Source organism: Anarhichas minor, unplaced genomic scaffold, assembly GCF_050575085.1.
Source record: "Anarhichas minor isolate MPS153535 unplaced genomic scaffold, ASM5057508v1 ptg000048l, whole genome shotgun sequence".
Lineage (NCBI taxonomy): Eukaryota > Metazoa > Chordata > Actinopteri > Perciformes > Anarhichadidae > Anarhichas > Anarhichas minor.
The window spans coordinates 245,001-261,023 of NW_027466494.1; the positions used below are offsets into that span (position 1 = coordinate 245,001).

At 44.0% G+C, this 16,023-nt stretch overlaps 2 protein-coding genes across 3 annotated transcripts in view; one reads left to right on the forward strand and one right to left on the reverse strand.

Annotated features, from left to right (window-relative positions):
- Positions 1-2,833, forward strand: part of wdfy2 (WD repeat and FYVE domain containing 2) — a 10,741-nt gene extending 7,908 nt beyond the window's left edge. Inside the window, exons 10-12 of the mRNA XM_076112190.1 lie at positions 1-46; positions 130-238; positions 459-2,833. The exon at positions 1-46 is cut by the window's left edge and continues 85 nt beyond it. Coding sequence (XP_075968305.1) covers positions 1-46; positions 130-238; positions 459-488 — 185 coding nt within the window. The 3' untranslated portion in view covers positions 489-2,833. The remainder of the gene's footprint in view (positions 47-129; positions 239-458) is intronic.
- Positions 2,834-3,058: 225 nt separating this feature from the next.
- Positions 3,059-15,675, reverse strand: dhrs12 (dehydrogenase/reductase (SDR family) member 12). 2 transcript variants are annotated; one of them, XR_012959380.1, is made up of 10 exons: positions 15,560-15,675; positions 14,565-14,698; positions 7,811-7,893; positions 6,924-7,016; positions 6,306-6,387; positions 5,987-6,048; positions 5,795-5,899; positions 5,607-5,697; positions 5,178-5,402; positions 3,059-4,559 (listed from the first exon to the last, which is right to left on the reverse strand). XR_012959380.1 is itself a non-coding variant. In XM_076112189.1 (10 exons), the coding sequence occupies exons 1-10, from the start codon at positions 15,661-15,663 to the stop codon at positions 4,447-4,449; spliced, it is 1,005 nt and encodes a 334-aa protein (XP_075968304.1). In that variant the 5' UTR covers positions 15,664-15,675; the 3' UTR covers positions 3,059-4,446. The 2 variants fall into 2 exon arrangements, 1 of the variants encoding a protein (XP_075968304.1); XM_076112189.1 differs by having other exon boundaries at positions 5,265-5,402.
- Between the last annotated feature and the right edge of the window lie 348 nt (positions 15,676-16,023).

The window sequence follows — 16,023 nt, forward strand, 5'->3', positions numbered from 1 at the left end:
AGGTGCGAGTGTGCGACAGCTGCAGCGAGTCCATCAGCGACGAGGAGTGAGTACTCGTCTGTCTGCTACCGTCTCACTCTGAACCGCTCTGATGTCACGAGTAAATCTCCTCCCCTTTGTGTCTCGTAGTCGAGCCCCAACGGTCACTTTCCACGACAGCAAGCACGGCATCGTCTACATGCACTACGAGCCGACCACCGGGAACCTGCTGACCTCGGGAACCGACAAGGTCCTCAAGGTCTGGACGGGAGTATTATATCTAGTATTTAACTGTAGTATATCTAGTATTTAACTGTAGTATATCTAGTATTTAACTGTAGTATTGTTTGTAGTATTCTCAGATAAGACGTGTTGGTGACGTCGTTACGAGCGTCAGATCCAAAAACAAACCATATTTAAATTATTTTTCATTACTCATCTCATGAATCAGCAGAAATGTGTCTCCTGTCTGTCCACAGCTGTGGGACATGAGTCCTGTGGTGTCCTGAGTTCACCAAAGACCGGGACGGTGTCAGGGAGGCGGTCTGAGAGAGAGAGAGGGGCTCATCCATCGATATCCACGTCATCTGGATCTTATTTACCAGCTGCTCATCAGCGAGGACTCTACAGGACTCTGTAGAACTCTGTGGGGCTCTACAGGACTCTGTGGGAATCTATAGGACTCTGTAGGACTCTGTAGGACTCTGTGGGGCTCTACAAGACTCTGTAGGACTCTGTGGGGCTCTACAGGACTCTGTAGGACTCTACAGGACTTTGTAGGGCTCTGCAGGACTCTGAAGCAGGACAGGTCTCTGTTGACACCAGGCCACAGACCGGTGGGTGTTTGAGTGACAGGTGGATTCTCTTAAGAGTTTAAAGTTGAGGAGTTGACTCTTTAATTTACTTAATTTTCACGCATTCCTGCCGGCTTCCTCCTGGAAACAGGAAGTGAAGCGTTTCTTTTTGCTTTCCACTTGATCACCTTCATCCGGCTGCAGACCGGCACCCCCTTCAGGTGGAGACGGGGACTGCAGGAGTGCTTCACCTTCTCTGTTGTCTTCACCTCCTCAGGAAGACTTTCACCCCCCCCCCCCCCCTCTATAAAAGCACTCAGAGACACGAGGTTCATTAGGGTTTAAAATGTAAACCTTCAGTTAAATGCAGGTGTCAACACTAGAAGCTGTTGCAGGTCTGTCCTGTAGATGGTGCTCATGAGCTTATTAAAGTCTCTGCAGCTCTTTAAAGAGACAGACGTGATGTTTGTATGTTGTACTTCTACACAGTCAGTGTGATACGACAGTGATGTTCAGCTGTGGACGTATGTTAGACTCCTAACAGAATCAGTTTAAGTGAACGCTATATTTAGAATGTTTTCACCATGATGAGGAACTGAAGCTGTTCTCTCTGATCTCTACAAACACACCAGAGTCCTTATAAACAGGTTCAACCTCTCAGAGCACAGGAGCTGCTGCTCCATCTCTTACTGTGTCTGAGTCGTTGAGACTTCAGTGTTTTACAGAGTTAGTTCAGATTCACTGAGCTTCAGCAGTAGAGCAGTAGCTCCTGAGTTCTGAGAGGTTCAATCACTGTTTTTATGAATGGAGTCTGGTAGTACACTGATTGTGTACAAGTACAACATACAGCCCCACTTCTAGCTTCACTACTGTCTCTTTAAATGCTGACGGTTGGACTGAATCAGTCGCCGGTTCGATCCCGGTTTCCGATGCTTCGCTTCGTCTTCACTGTGTTGTTCTGGTCGAGAGAACTGGTACCAGTTCGATCCCTCTCTGGTACCAGTAACATCCTTCTAAACGGTTACAATGTGTCTTTATATCTAACGAGCAACGGAACCTCAGAGCTTTGGAAAAAGATTTCTTTCTCTCAGTTCACAGAAAACTACAGAGTGATGTCACGAAGAGGTGATGTCATCACTGATGATGTAAGAACACACAGTATGTTTATGAACCAATCAGAGTGCATGCTGGTCCTCGTGTGTCATGAGATGATTCATTATTCAGAGTGCTCACTCAGAGGAAACTAATGAACATTTAACTTTTTTGTTTTATTTTTTATGTCATTGCACTGAAATCAAGAAGAGAAATACGACACAAATCGCTGCTGTGAAGAGAAAATATGATTTCTTTTGTATTTGTGATTATGTTGTTTGTGCTTTAATGATCAGACGGTAACTAAGCTGTTTGAACCTCCACTGAATATTCACTGAATATTTACTGAATATTTACTAAATATTCACTGAATATTCACTGAATATTTACTGAATATTCACTGAATATTTACTGAATATTTACTGAATATTTACTGAATATTTACTAAATATTCACTGAATATTTACTGAATATTTACTAAATATTCACTGAATATTCACTGAATATTTACTGAATATTCACTGAATATTTACTGAATATTTACTGAATATTTACTGAATATTTACTAAATATTCACTGAATATTTACTGAATATTCACTGAATATTCACTGAATATTTCCCAAAGATGTGTGATACTAAAAACAAGTTTATGTTTCTATTCATAAAGGTCCGGTTATATCCACCGTTTTACATACAATAATCATAAACACACATGCTCTTTAACTACATATCATATTTGTTGTTTTTTGCAGACCAGCTTCTAATTTATGTTTTTAGTTTTAAGGTGTTTTTCTAACATTTCCAATAAAATCAACTGCAGATATGATCCTGTGATCGTGTAAATGATTCATAAATGTATCGTTCTGATGAGGTCATTGGTCATTTTTTTGTGTTTGTGTATTTTTTTTTGTCGATGTAACATGTGACGTAATAAAAGAGGCGGGTTCACCTCCTCGACCAATCAGGAGTCTGTTTGTTTACGAAATGATTACGTGTAATAAATATTAAATAAATAATAAACTTTAAAGTCTGTGAACACGGAGCAGGAAGTATAAAATAATAAATAAAACATTAAGACTGGGTGATGATGTAAAGACTATTGACCGTTTGTACAGTGTGAACTCATCAAAACCATATTTAGCATTAACTGTAAAGTGATCTTTAACTCAGCAGCTGATTCAGTGAAACTAAATCAACAGAAAAGTTTCTTTATTTGCATCAAATAAAACAAAACAATTCATCTTTTGATTCATATTCTGTTGCACTCGAGATACAAAAACAATCAGATAATATTTAAGCAAATATATCAATAACTTGACAAAAACAAAATCTTCAAATTACTTTGTGACCAAAAGTCCAAAACATTAAAAATAAGAAAGTTGATTTTCACGAGAGAAAAGCAGAAAGTCTTCATGACATCAGATGTTTGGATTTAAAGCTCATTAATACATTAATATATTAATACATTAATATTCTCAGAGATCAACTCGTCATCAGGAAGAAAACATTAAAAACATGAAGTTACCTTTCCATTTAAAAAGCGTTCGATGTATATTGAGGTATAGAAGTCACTGATCCACCGCTCTGACATTAAATATATATTTTACAGATATTAAATATACAAAGTAGCGTTTTGTTAGTTACATGAAAGCGTCAGTGATCGATACATTTAACGAGCAGCTACTCATCTCGTGTTGTCTTGAATTCTAGAATAAAACTAAAACTTTATTATTGAAAACACTGCAGACTTGTCTATCTGCACCAACATGAGGCTGTTAAAGTCTTTTATATATATATATATATATATATATATATATATATATATATATATATATATATATATATATATATATATATATATATATATATAGCTTCATATACAGTGAGGCTGCATGTGTGAATGCCCATTCAGTTTTTCCAGATGAGTTTATTTCTGTGATTAACAACCAGACAGTAACAGATGAATGTCAGTTCATGAACTGTCGTGAACTGTCAGTTGCTGGTCTAACTCGCTTGTCTTTGACAAGAATATTACAGCGCCAGTCAAACCAGAACCCGCTACTGCCACCTATTGGCGGAAAAGGAATATCCCCCTGCAGCTATTTTAGGTGAAAGTAGGTGAATTTATAAGTCACACAAAGCGTTTTAAATTATAATAACCAGAAAATCATAGTAAGGGGGGCAAGGTAATGACACAAACTAATACAATAACAATCCTGCAAATAACTAGCCATTCAAATGTCCAGGGTGCCACATAGAGCATCAGACGAGATGAACTTGATGTGAAAAGTTGGAATGTTTTATTTTAGTTTTGCCCAAATTTACCTCAACTCATCGAGACTTTTAAGGTTTATTGATTCTTCAAGAATCCCTGGTAACACGAGGAGATCAGTTTTCATTTAAACATTTTATAAGTTTTGATCGACTTGTTCTCTTTCTCCTAAAGAAGACTTTGTTCTTTAATTAAAGTAAAGAAAAGTAGAAAAGCATCGTGTACATGAAACCATGTGATGATGTAAACATTAGTAATCATTGGTGAGTGCTTGGTATTTTATTTTGAAAGGTGCATTAAGAGACGGTTCACGGTTTGAACTTGAGGGAGAACTCCTCCAGAGCAGCGAGGAGCTTCTCCTCCTCCTGAGGAGACGACCGGGAGGAGGCCAGAGGGAGGTGAGTCGCTACGGCTTTACGATCTGGAAACACACGAATAAAGATGTTCAGAGAGATGGAAACAGGAATCAATTTAAAAGGTAAAAGAGATGGACTAGCTAACTAACTAGCAAGCTATCTCGCCAGTACTGGAGAAAGACAAGCTAGCTAGCTAGCTAACTAGCCAATTCTGGAGATGGACTAACTAGCTAACTAACCAGCTCTGAAGATTGACTAGCTAGCTATCTAACCAACTATGGGGAAGAACAAGCTAGCTAGCTAGCTAGCCAGCTGTCCTCTCTGGAGCATATAGAGAGAATCTTATATGTTCATGCTAAACATGCTAGCCAGCGTTAACTAGCGTGTTCAGAGAATTATTACATTACATTACAATCATTTAGCAGACGCTTTTATCCAAAGAGACTTACAATTCAGATTCTATCACATTCACACACCGTAGGCTCAGCTACGGGAGACATTGTTGGGGTTACGTGTCTTGCTCAAGGACACACCGACATGCGACTAGCGGAGCCGGGGATCGAACCGCCGAACCTCTGATTGAAGGACGGCCCTGCTCTCCACTTAGCCACGGTCGCCCAAATAAAATTATTATTCTACCCAAATACGTGCGCATGTGTCCTGAGAGAAAAGAGGTTCCATACCGTGACTTGTCAGAACATTATTGGACCACGAGTTACGCTCTGACTCCCTTAAAGAAAGCAGGATTCACAGCTTGATTTGTTTCTAACCCTGGAAGAAGAGTCCGCTCGGCTGCTTGATGGCGGCTGCAGACACAGCGAGCCACACCGCCGTGTCGGCGCCCATGGCCTCCGTTCTCAGCTTGGACTGCATCTTAGCGTGGAAGGAAGGCATGGACGTCTGGACAGCTGCAGAGACAGACACACAACGTTACTTGGACGTCCAATCACAGGCTTTAATTCACGTTTTATTGTGAAAGGTCTTTATAATATAATCTATTGTTATTATTATCTTTTTATTAATGCACATTCAGCTGTGTTTAGAAACCAGTGACATCTGTTAATCATCCACACGCAGGAGGAGGTGAATTTGTAAAATAAAGATAGAATAACCTGGAGTGTCTGCCCAGCCGGGGTGCATGCAGGAGAAGTGGATCTCTTTGTGCTGAGAGGCCCACGTGTCTGTGAGGATCACCTGTTGTCTCTGTGAACACAACAACACAACAACACGTCAGCACAACAACACAACAACACACACTGACATCTGAGGGCCCGGCTGTGCTGCTGTGAACCTCCCTCACTTTGTTCTGAGCGTAGGCCGCGGTGCCGTCAAACGCCCCCTTTTCAAACTGGAGGTCGTCCACGTTGAGCTTCTGTGTGAGCATTCCGCCCGACGACACGGTGATCTGAGAGCAGACACCAGCTGAAGGTTCAATTATACGTCCAGTGAAACGAAAAGATTCACAGAAGAAGAAGCATCCGATTCAACCCACCACTCTCGGGTCTTCAACCTTCTTGAGGGCGGGCATGAGCCCCGTGGTGAGGATGTATGTACCTGGAACAAAGACAGAGACGGACGATCATCTGCTGCTGAGGATCACAACAACTGACACGCACCTGGTCACATTTTATCTGCTTACTATTCAATGATATGACGCTGTATTAGGGCCATTATAGTCAAACATTTTATTAAATTAGGGAGCCCGGGATAAAATTCTGAGAAAAAAACTGAATTTCAGTGATTAAAGTGACAGTGATGAAAAAAAACCTTCAGTACTTGAAGTACTATCTTAGTATTTTAGAAGTACTCACCGAGTGTATTTGTGGCGAAGTTCTTCTCCAGCCCGTCCTCGGTGAGTTCTCTCTGGTTCACCATACAGCCGGCGTTGTTGATCTGGAGAACAAGAAGAGAGAAAGATTAACAAAGAGAATCTACACCAGGAGACAAACCTCTGCTTCATGTGTTAAAGCTGCATTCTCTCTAGTGTCCACCAGGGGGCGACTCCTCTGGTTGTATAGAAGTCTATGAGAAAATGACTCTACTTCTCTCTTGATTTATTACCTCAGTAAACATTGTAAACATGAGTTTATGGTTTCAATCTCTAGTTTCAAGTCTTCTTCAATACAGCATGATGTTCATTTAGTACATTATGGTCCATTTAGAGTCAAACAGACCATAAAGCAGGGGATGCTTTAGGGCGGGGCTACACGGTGATTGACAGGTCTCTACCAGAGACGTAGACGGCGTCTCTACGTCACTCCTCCTCAGTCCAGATATGCTCACTTCCTGTTCACTGGTTGCCAAAAGAAAACTGAGATAGCGACGGCAAAATCTTTGAACTCAAGGCTTCAAAACGTCCACAAACCAACGCGAGACGTCCCCATGAGGACGTCCTCTTCTTATAAACCCTCTGAGGTCTACAGACCTACCAGCACGTGAACACTGCTGCTCTCAGAGAAGCTCTGGGTGAACTCCCACACTTGCCTGGCGTTGGACATGTCAATGATGTGGACGTGGACGTTCTGGGAAGAAACAGGAAAAACATGAAAACCAAAGAAATTAATGTTCTGTTGAAGAAGACGAGGAAGAGACGGGAGGAGGAGAGGAAGAGACGGGAGGAGGCGAGGAAGAGACGGGAGGAGGCGAGGAAGAGACACGAGGAGGCGAGGAAGAGACGGGAGGAGGCGAGGAAGAGACGGGAGGAGGCGAGGAAGAGACACGAGGAGGAGAGGAGGAGGAGAGGAAGAGACACGAGGAGGCGAGGAAGAGACACGAGGAGGAGAAGAAGAGACGGGAGGAGGCGAGGAAGAGACACGAGGAGGAGAGGAGGAGACGGGAGGAGGCGAGGAAGAGACGGGAGGAGGCGAGGAAGAGACGGGAGGAGGAGAGGAAGAGACGGGAGGAGGCGAGGAAGAGACGGGAGGAGGAGAGGAAGAGACACGAGGACGAGAGGAAGAGACGGGAGGAGGAGAGGAAGAGACACGAGGAGGCGAGGAAGAGACACGAGGACGAGAGGAAGAGACGGGAGGGGAGGAAACAGGCTTTTAACAAATGAGACAAAATGATACTGTACTCTATGATGCATAAATAAAGTACACTCAAGATGCAAGGGATCGATTGAGGAGCGAGGAATCAAGGAGGCACAGAGACGCAGCATGTCCTCGTTAAATGAAGTATGGAGGAGCAGCTGCAGTGTAATCTGGTCATATAAGTGATGAACTCACAGCAGGTCAACACTTTTACCAACATTTATATTTGTGACATAATCCATCTCTAATGGAGCGGTTGACTTTCAGACGAGCAGCAGACTTCTCACCTGGTTTTTACTCCGTTCCACGATTTCTGCTTTAGCGGCTTCCGCTCGGCTCTTGTTTCTACAGACCATGTGAACGGTTCCTCCTGCAGACACATGAACACAAATCAGAGGAAGATCTCGTCTCCATGCATCACTGCTGTCAGAAGAAGATCTCGTCTCCATGCATCACTGATGTCAGAAGAAGATCTCGTCTCCATGCATCACTGCTGTCAGAAGATCTCCTCTCCATGCATCACTGCTGTCAGAAGAAGATCTCGTCTCCATGCATCACTGCTGTCAGAAGAAGATCTCGTCTCCATGTATCACTGATGTCAGAAGAAGATCACGTCTCCATGTATCACTGCTGTCAGAAGATCTCGTCTCCATGCATCACTGCTGTCAGAAGAAGATCTCGTCTCCATGCATCACTGCTGTCAGAAGAAGATCTCGTCTCCATGCATCACTGCTGTCAGAGGAAGATCTCCTCTCCATGCATCACTGCTGTCAGAAGAAGATCTCGTCTCCATGTATCACTGCTGTCAGAGGAAGATCTCGTCTCCATGTATCACTGCTGTCAGAAGAAGATCTCCTCTCCATGCATCACTGCTGTCAGAAGAAGATCTCCTCTCCATGCATCACTGCTGTCAGAAGAAGATCTCCTCTCCATGCATCACTGATGTCAGAAGAAGATCTCGTCTCCATGTAACACTGCTGTCAGAGGAAGATCTCCTCTCCATGCATCACTGCTGTCAGAAGAAGATCTCGTCTCCATGCATCACTGATGTCAGAAGAAGATCTCGTCTCCATGCATCACTGCTGTCAGAAGAAGATCTCCTCTCCATGCATCACTGCTGTCAGAAGAAGATCTCGTCTCCATGTATCACTGATGTCAGAAGAAGATCACGTCTCCATGTATCACTGCTGTCAGAAGATCTCGTCTCCATGCATCACTGCTGTCAGAAGAAGATCTCGTCTCCATGCATCACTGCTGTCAGAAGAAGATCTCGTCTCCATGCATCACTGCTGTCAGAGGAAGATCTCCTCTCCATGCATCACTGCTGTCAGAAGAAGATCTCGTCTCCATGTATCACTGCTGTCAGAGGAAGATCTCGTCTCCATGTATCACTGCTGTCAGAAGAAGATCTCGTCTCCATGTATCACTGCTGTCAGAAGAAGATCTCGTCTCCATGTAACACTGCTGTCAGAGGAAGATCTCGTCTCCATGTATCACTGCTGTCAGAGGAAGATCTCGTCTCCATGTATCACTGCTGTCAGAAGAAGATCTCGTCTCCATGTATCACTGCTGTCAGAAGATCTCGTCTCCATGCATCACTGCTGTCAGAGGAAGATCTCGTCTCCATGTATCACTGATGTCAGAAGAAGATCACGTCTCCATGTATCACTGCTGTCAGAAGATCTCGTCTCCATGTATCACTGATGTCAGAAGAAGATCTCGTCTCCATGTATCACTGATGTCAGAAGAAGATCACGTCTCCATGTATCACTGCTGTCAGAAGATCTCGTCTCCATGTAACACTGCTGTCAGAAGAAGATCTCGTCTCCATGTATCACTGCTGTCAGAAGAAGATCTCCTCTCCATGCATCACTGCTGTCAGAAGAAGATCTCGTCTCCATGCATCACTGATGTCAGAAGAAGATCTCGTCTCCATGCATCACTGTCAGAAGAAGATCTCCTCTCCATGCATCACTGCTGTCAGAAGAAGATCTCCTCTCCATGCATCACTGCTGTCAGAAGAAGATCTCGTCTCCATGCATCACTGATGTCAGAAGATCTCGTCTCCATGCATCACTGCTGTCAGAAGAAGATCTCGTCTCCATGCATCACTGCTGTCAGAAGAAGATCTCGTCTCCATGTATCACTGCTGTCAGAAGAAGATCTCGTCTCCATGCATCACTGCTGTCAGAAGAAGATCTCGTCTCCATGTATCACTGCTGTCAGAGGAAGATCTCCTCTCCATGCATCACTGCTGTCAGAAGAAGATCTCGTCTCCATGAATCACTGCTGTCAGAAGAAGATCTCGTCTCCATGTATCACTGCTGTCAGAAGAAGATCTCGTCTCCATGCATCACTGCTGTCAGAAGAAGATCTCGTCTCCATGAATCACTGCTGTCAGAAGAAGATCTCGTCTCCATGAATCACTGCTGTCAGAAGAAGATCTCGTCTCCATGTATCACTGCTGTCAGAAGAAGATCTCGTCTCCATGTATCACTGCTGTCAGAAGAAGATCTCGTCTCCATGAATCACTGCTGTCAGAAGAAGATCTCGTCTCCATGAATCACTGATGTCAGAAGAAGATCTCGTCTCCATGTATCACTGCTGTCAGAAGAAGATCTCGTCTCCATGAATCACTGCTGTCAGAAGAAGATCTCGTCTCCATGCATCACTGCTGTCAGAAGAAGATCTCGTCTCCATGCTGTCAGAAGAAGATCTCCTCTCCATGCATCACTGCTGTCAGAAGAAGATCTCGTCTCCATGCATCACTGCTGTCAGAAGAAGATCTCGTCTCCATGCATCACTGATGTCAGAAGAAGATCTCGTCTCCATGCATCACTGTCAGAAGAAGATCTCCTCTCCATGCATCACTGCTGTCAGAAGAAGATCTCGTCTCCATGCATCATTGCTGTCAGAAGAAGATCTCGTCTCCATGCATCACTGATGTCAGAAGAAGATCTCGTCTCCATGCATCACTGCTGTCAGAAGAAGATCTCGTCTCCATGCATCACTGCTGTCAGAAGAAGATCTCGTCTCCATGTATCACTGATGTCAGAAGAAGATCTCGTCTCCATGCATCACTGCTGTCAGAAGAAGATCTCGTCTCCATGTATCACTGATGTCAGAAGAAGATCACGTCTCCATGCATCACTGCTGTCAGAAGAAGATCTCGTCTCCATGTATCACTGATGTCAGAAGAAGATCTCGTCTCCATGCATCACTGCTGTCAGAAGAAGATCTCGTCTCCATGTATCACTGATGTCAGAAGAAGATCACGTCTCCATGCATCACTGCTGTCAGAAGAAGATCTCGTCTCCATGTATCACTGATGTCAGAAGAAGATCTCGTCTCCATGTATCACTGCTGTCAGAAGAAGATCTCGTCTCCATGCATCACTGATGTCAGAAGAAGATCTCGTCTCCATGCATCACTGATGTCAGAAGAAGATCTCGTCTCCATGCATCACTGATGTCAGAAGAAGATCTCGTCTCCATGCATCACTGATGTCAGAAGAAGATCTCGTCTCCATGCATCACTGATGTCAGAAGAAGATCTCGTCTCCATGCATCACTGATGTCAGAAGAAGATCTCGTCTCCATGCATCACTGATGTCAGAAGAAGATCACGTCTCCATGCATCACTGCTGTCAGAAGAAGATCTCGTCTCCATGCATCACTGATGTCAGAAGAAGATCTCGTCTCCATGTATCACTGATGTCAGAAGATCTCGTCTCCATGCATCACTGCTGTCAGAAGAAGATCTTGTCTCCATGTAACACTGCTGTCAGAGGAAGATCTCCTCTCCATGCATCACTGCTGTCAGAAGAAGATCTCGTCTCCATGCATCACTGCTGTCAGAAGAAGATCTCGTCTCCATGCATCACTGATGTCAGAAGAAGATCTCGTCTCCATGCATCACTGTCAGAAGAAGATCTCCTCTCCATGCATCACTGATGTCAGAAGAAGATCTCGTCTCCATGTATCACTGATGTCAGAAGATCTCGTCTCCATGCATCACTGATGTCAGAAGAAGATCTCGTCTCCATGCATCACTGATGTCAGAAGAAGATCTCGTCTCCATGTATCACTGCTGTCAGAAGAAGATCTCGTCTCCATGCATCACTGCTGTCAGAAGATCTCGTCTCCATGAATCACTGCTGTCAGAAGAAGATCTCGTCTCCATGCATCACTGCTGTCAGAAGAAGATCTCCTCTCCATGCATCACTGCTGTCAGAAGAAGATCTCGTCTCCATGTATCACTGATGTCAGAAGATCTCGTCTCCATGCATCACTGCTGTCAGAAGAAGATCTCGTCTCCATGTATCACTGCTGTCAGAAGAAGATCTCGTCTCCATGCATCACTGCTGTCAGAGGAAGATCTCGTCTCCATGCATCACTGCTGTCAGAGGAAGATCTCGTCTCCATGCATCACTGCTGTCAGAGGAAGATCTCGTCTCCATGTATCACTGATGTCAGAAGATCTCGTCTCCATGCATCACTGCTGTCAGAAGAAGATCTCGTCTCCATGCATCACTGATGTCAGAAGATCTCGTCTCCATGCATCACTGCTGTCAGAAGAAGATCTCGTCTCCATGCATCACTGCTGTCAGAAGAAGATCTCGTCTCCATGTATCACTGCTGTCAGAAGAAGATCTCGTCTCCATGCATCACTGCTGTCAGAAGAAGATCTCGTCTCCATGTATCACTGCTGTCAGAGGAAGATCTCCTCTCCATGCATCACTGCTGTCAGAAGAAGATCTCGTCTCCATGAATCACTGCTGTCAGAAGAAGATCTCGTCTCCATGTATCACTGCTGTCAGAAGAAGATCTCGTCTCCATGCATCACTGCTGTCAGAAGAAGATCTCGTCTCCATGTATCACTGCTGTCAGAAGAAGATCTCGTCTCCATGAATCACTGCTGTCAGAAGAAGATCTCGTCTCCATGAATCACTGATGTCAGAAGAAGATCTCGTCTCCATGTATCACTGCTGTCAGAAGAAGATCTCGTCTCCATGAATCACTGCTGTCAGAAGAAGATCTCGTCTCCATGCATCACTGCTGTCAGAAGAAGATCTCGTCTCCATGCTGTCAGAAGAAGATCTCCTCTCCATGCATCACTGCTGTCAGAAGAAGATCTCGTCTCCATGCATCACTGCTGTCAGAAGAAGATCTCGTCTCCATGCATCACTGATGTCAGAAGAAGATCTCGTCTCCATGCATCACTGTCAGAAGAAGATCTCCTCTCCATGCATCACTGCTGTCAGAAGAAGATCTCGTCTCCATGCATCATTGCTGTCAGAAGAAGATCTCGTCTCCATGCATCACTGATGTCAGAAGAAGATCTCGTCTCCATGCATCACTGCTGTCAGAAGAAGATCTCGTCTCCATGCATCACTGCTGTCAGAAGAAGATCTCGTCTCCATGTATCACTGATGTCAGAAGAAGATCTCGTCTCCATGCATCACTGCTGTCAGAAGAAGATCTCGTCTCCATGTATCACTGATGTCAGAAGAAGATCACGTCTCCATGCATCACTGCTGTCAGAAGAAGATCTCGTCTCCATGTATCACTGATGTCAGAAGAAGATCTCGTCTCCATGCATCACTGCTGTCAGAAGAAGATCTCGTCTCCATGTATCACTGATGTCAGAAGAAGATCACGTCTCCATGCATCACTGCTGTCAGAAGAAGATCTCGTCTCCATGTATCACTGATGTCAGAAGAAGATCTCGTCTCCATGCATCACTGCTGTCAGAAGAAGATCTCGTCTCCATGCATCACTGATGTCAGAAGAAGATCTCGTCTCCATGTATCACTGATGTCAGAAGATCTCGTCTCCATGCATCACTGCTGTCAGAAGAAGATCTTGTCTCCATGTAACACTGCTGTCAGAGGAAGATCTCCTCTCCATGCATCACTGCTGTCAGAAGAAGATCTCGTCTCCATGCATCACTGCTGTCAGAAGAAGATCTCGTCTCCATGCATCACTGATGTCAGAAGAAGATCTCGTCTCCATGCATCACTGTCAGAAGAAGATCTCCTCTCCATGCATCACTGATGTCAGAAGAAGATCTCGTCTCCATGTATCACTGATGTCAGAAGATCTCGTCTCCATGCATCACTGATGTCAGAAGAAGATCTCGTCTCCATGCATCACTGATGTCAGAAGAAGATCTCGTCTCCATGTATCACTGCTGTCAGAAGAAGATCTCGTCTCCATGCATCACTGCTGTCAGAAGATCTCGTCTCCATGAATCACTGCTGTCAGAAGAAGATCTCGTCTCCATGCATCACTGCTGTCAGAAGAAGATCTCCTCTCCATGCATCACTGCTGTCAGAAGAAGATCTCGTCTCCATGTATCACTGATGTCAGAAGATCTCGTCTCCATGCATCACTGCTGTCAGAAGAAGATCTCGTCTCCATGTATCACTGCTGTCAGAAGAAGATCTCGTCTCCATGCATCACTGCTGTCAGAGGAAGATCTCGTCTCCATGCATCACTGCTGTCAGAGGAAGATCTCGTCTCCATGCATCACTGCTGTCAGAGGAAGATCTCGTCTCCATGCATCACTGATGTCAGAAGATCTCGTCTCCATGCATCACTGCTGTCAGAGGAAGATCTCGTCTCCATGTATCACTGATGTCAGAAGATCTCGTCTCCATGCATCACTGATGTCAGAAGAAGATCTCGTCTCCATGAATCACTGCTGTCAGAAGAAGATCTCCTCTCCATGCATCACTGCTGTCAGAGGAAGATCTCCAACTTAAGAAGTTCTTCTTAACTTTTAAAGAGGAGCAATAGAAACATCACAAGCTGTCATGAGGCGTTCAGGGTCCATTAGGACATCAGGGCTCTACAGCGGGGGATTAAACCAGAACGTCTACTGAGCTTATTGGTGACAAGAGGTGCCTGCGCAGAGCTCTACGGATGTTAACAGACTGAACCCCCCAGACGTCTGAGAGGAGGTGTAGAAGTAACAGCTGCTGAACCAGCAGACTTCAGATCAGCTCCTCCTCCACAGAGGACATCGTTTGACGCTCACCTCTGATGGAGACTTCCTGCGCCGTGGCTTTCCCGATGCCGCTGTTGGCTCCTGTGATCATGAAGGACCTCCCACTCAGGTTCTCGTCCAGGTCTGAGGGACAGAAACGCGTCGCTGCTGCTTCATAGCCGCTCCTGACACACACACACACACACACACACACACACACACACACACACACACACACACACACACACACACACACAGTTTGTATCTACTTGAGTCACCATTGATGAACTCTGACCTCCACCTTCTGAACGGTGACGTTTTACTGCTTTAGTTCAGTTTCATGTCAGAAGTAATAAGCGTTATGATAATGAATGAACAGTGAGGTGAATGTCTGTTTGTCAGATACAACTAGAAAAGACGTCTCTCTGTTTTCAGTGGTGGAATGTACTACACTGTAAGTACAATTTGAGGTACTTGTACTTCACTTGAGTATTTCCACTTTATACTTTTATTTATATGTATAAATATACAAATCTAAATAAATGATGTATTATTACTGACTAAATCACCAGCAGTATATTAAGTCATTTAAATGAGTTCCACCTTTAAAATGTGATAAAGTGACACATTAATACATCAATAATAATATAATATAATATAATAGAATAGAATAGAATATATGTTATTCTGCATAGTGACTACTTTTACTTTTGTTACCTTTAATATATCTTGATGCTGATATTTTTGTAGTATTGTTACGACTGTGTACACATGTAGTAGTACTAGTTCAGAAACACTGTGCAGTATTGTGCAAATATAAATACATTTACAATGATATAATATGAATATGCATAATGAGTACTTTTGTCACTTTGAGTATATTGTTGCAGTATTGTTACCTGTACTTCTTCCTCTGACTGTAGTACTAGTATGTGCAGTATTGTGTAACCACAGCTAGTTAACCAGTAACCAGTCCTTTACCACCACATTAAGAGGAGAACCCCCGAGAAGAAGAGCCTAATGTTCGGCCACACGTCGCCACTCACCTGGTGTACTCCTGGAGCCCCTTCACGAACCAAACGGCGTTCCTGTAAATCGACATCTTTAAACACAAGCGCGTGAGTTCGTCTCTCCGGTGTTTACGTTTCATAAGAATGACTGGTGGCGGTGACGTAGTGAACTGGGCGGGGACTAACGTCGACCACCACCGGAAGTGGATCCAGCTATAGCGCCTCTGGTGGACGTGGACGTGTATCACCGTCAACACGGATGAAGAGCGAATTCTTTATTACTGTTTTCTTTTCTTTTACATTTTATTTACTCTAGAAAATCAAATTCAAAAGAGACACACGCCTTATGATTGTATTATTTATTTATATATTAAAACTGTTTTTTTTCACGAGATAACAAACAAACAAACAAGCGTGTCTCCATCAGCAGAAACACGTATTCTGTCTCAAATTGAGAACGACACGTGAGTGATATCAATCAATCACAAAAATACTAATAA

Bases quoted from the DNA above. Each gene is read 5' to 3' on its own strand.
- dhrs12 (XM_076112189.1), bottom strand. From the start codon at position 15,663: ATGAAACGTAAACACCGGAGAGACGAACTCACGCGCTTGTGTTTAAAG. The intron at 6,049-6,305 runs GTGAGTACTTCT...TCTTTGTTCCAG, and splicing joins CTTCGCCACAAATACACTCG to GTACATACATCCTCACCACG. The intron at 5,900-5,986 runs GTGGGTTGAATC...GTCTGCTCTCAG, and splicing joins AGGTTGAAGACCCGAGAGTG to ATCACCGTGTCGTCGGGCGG.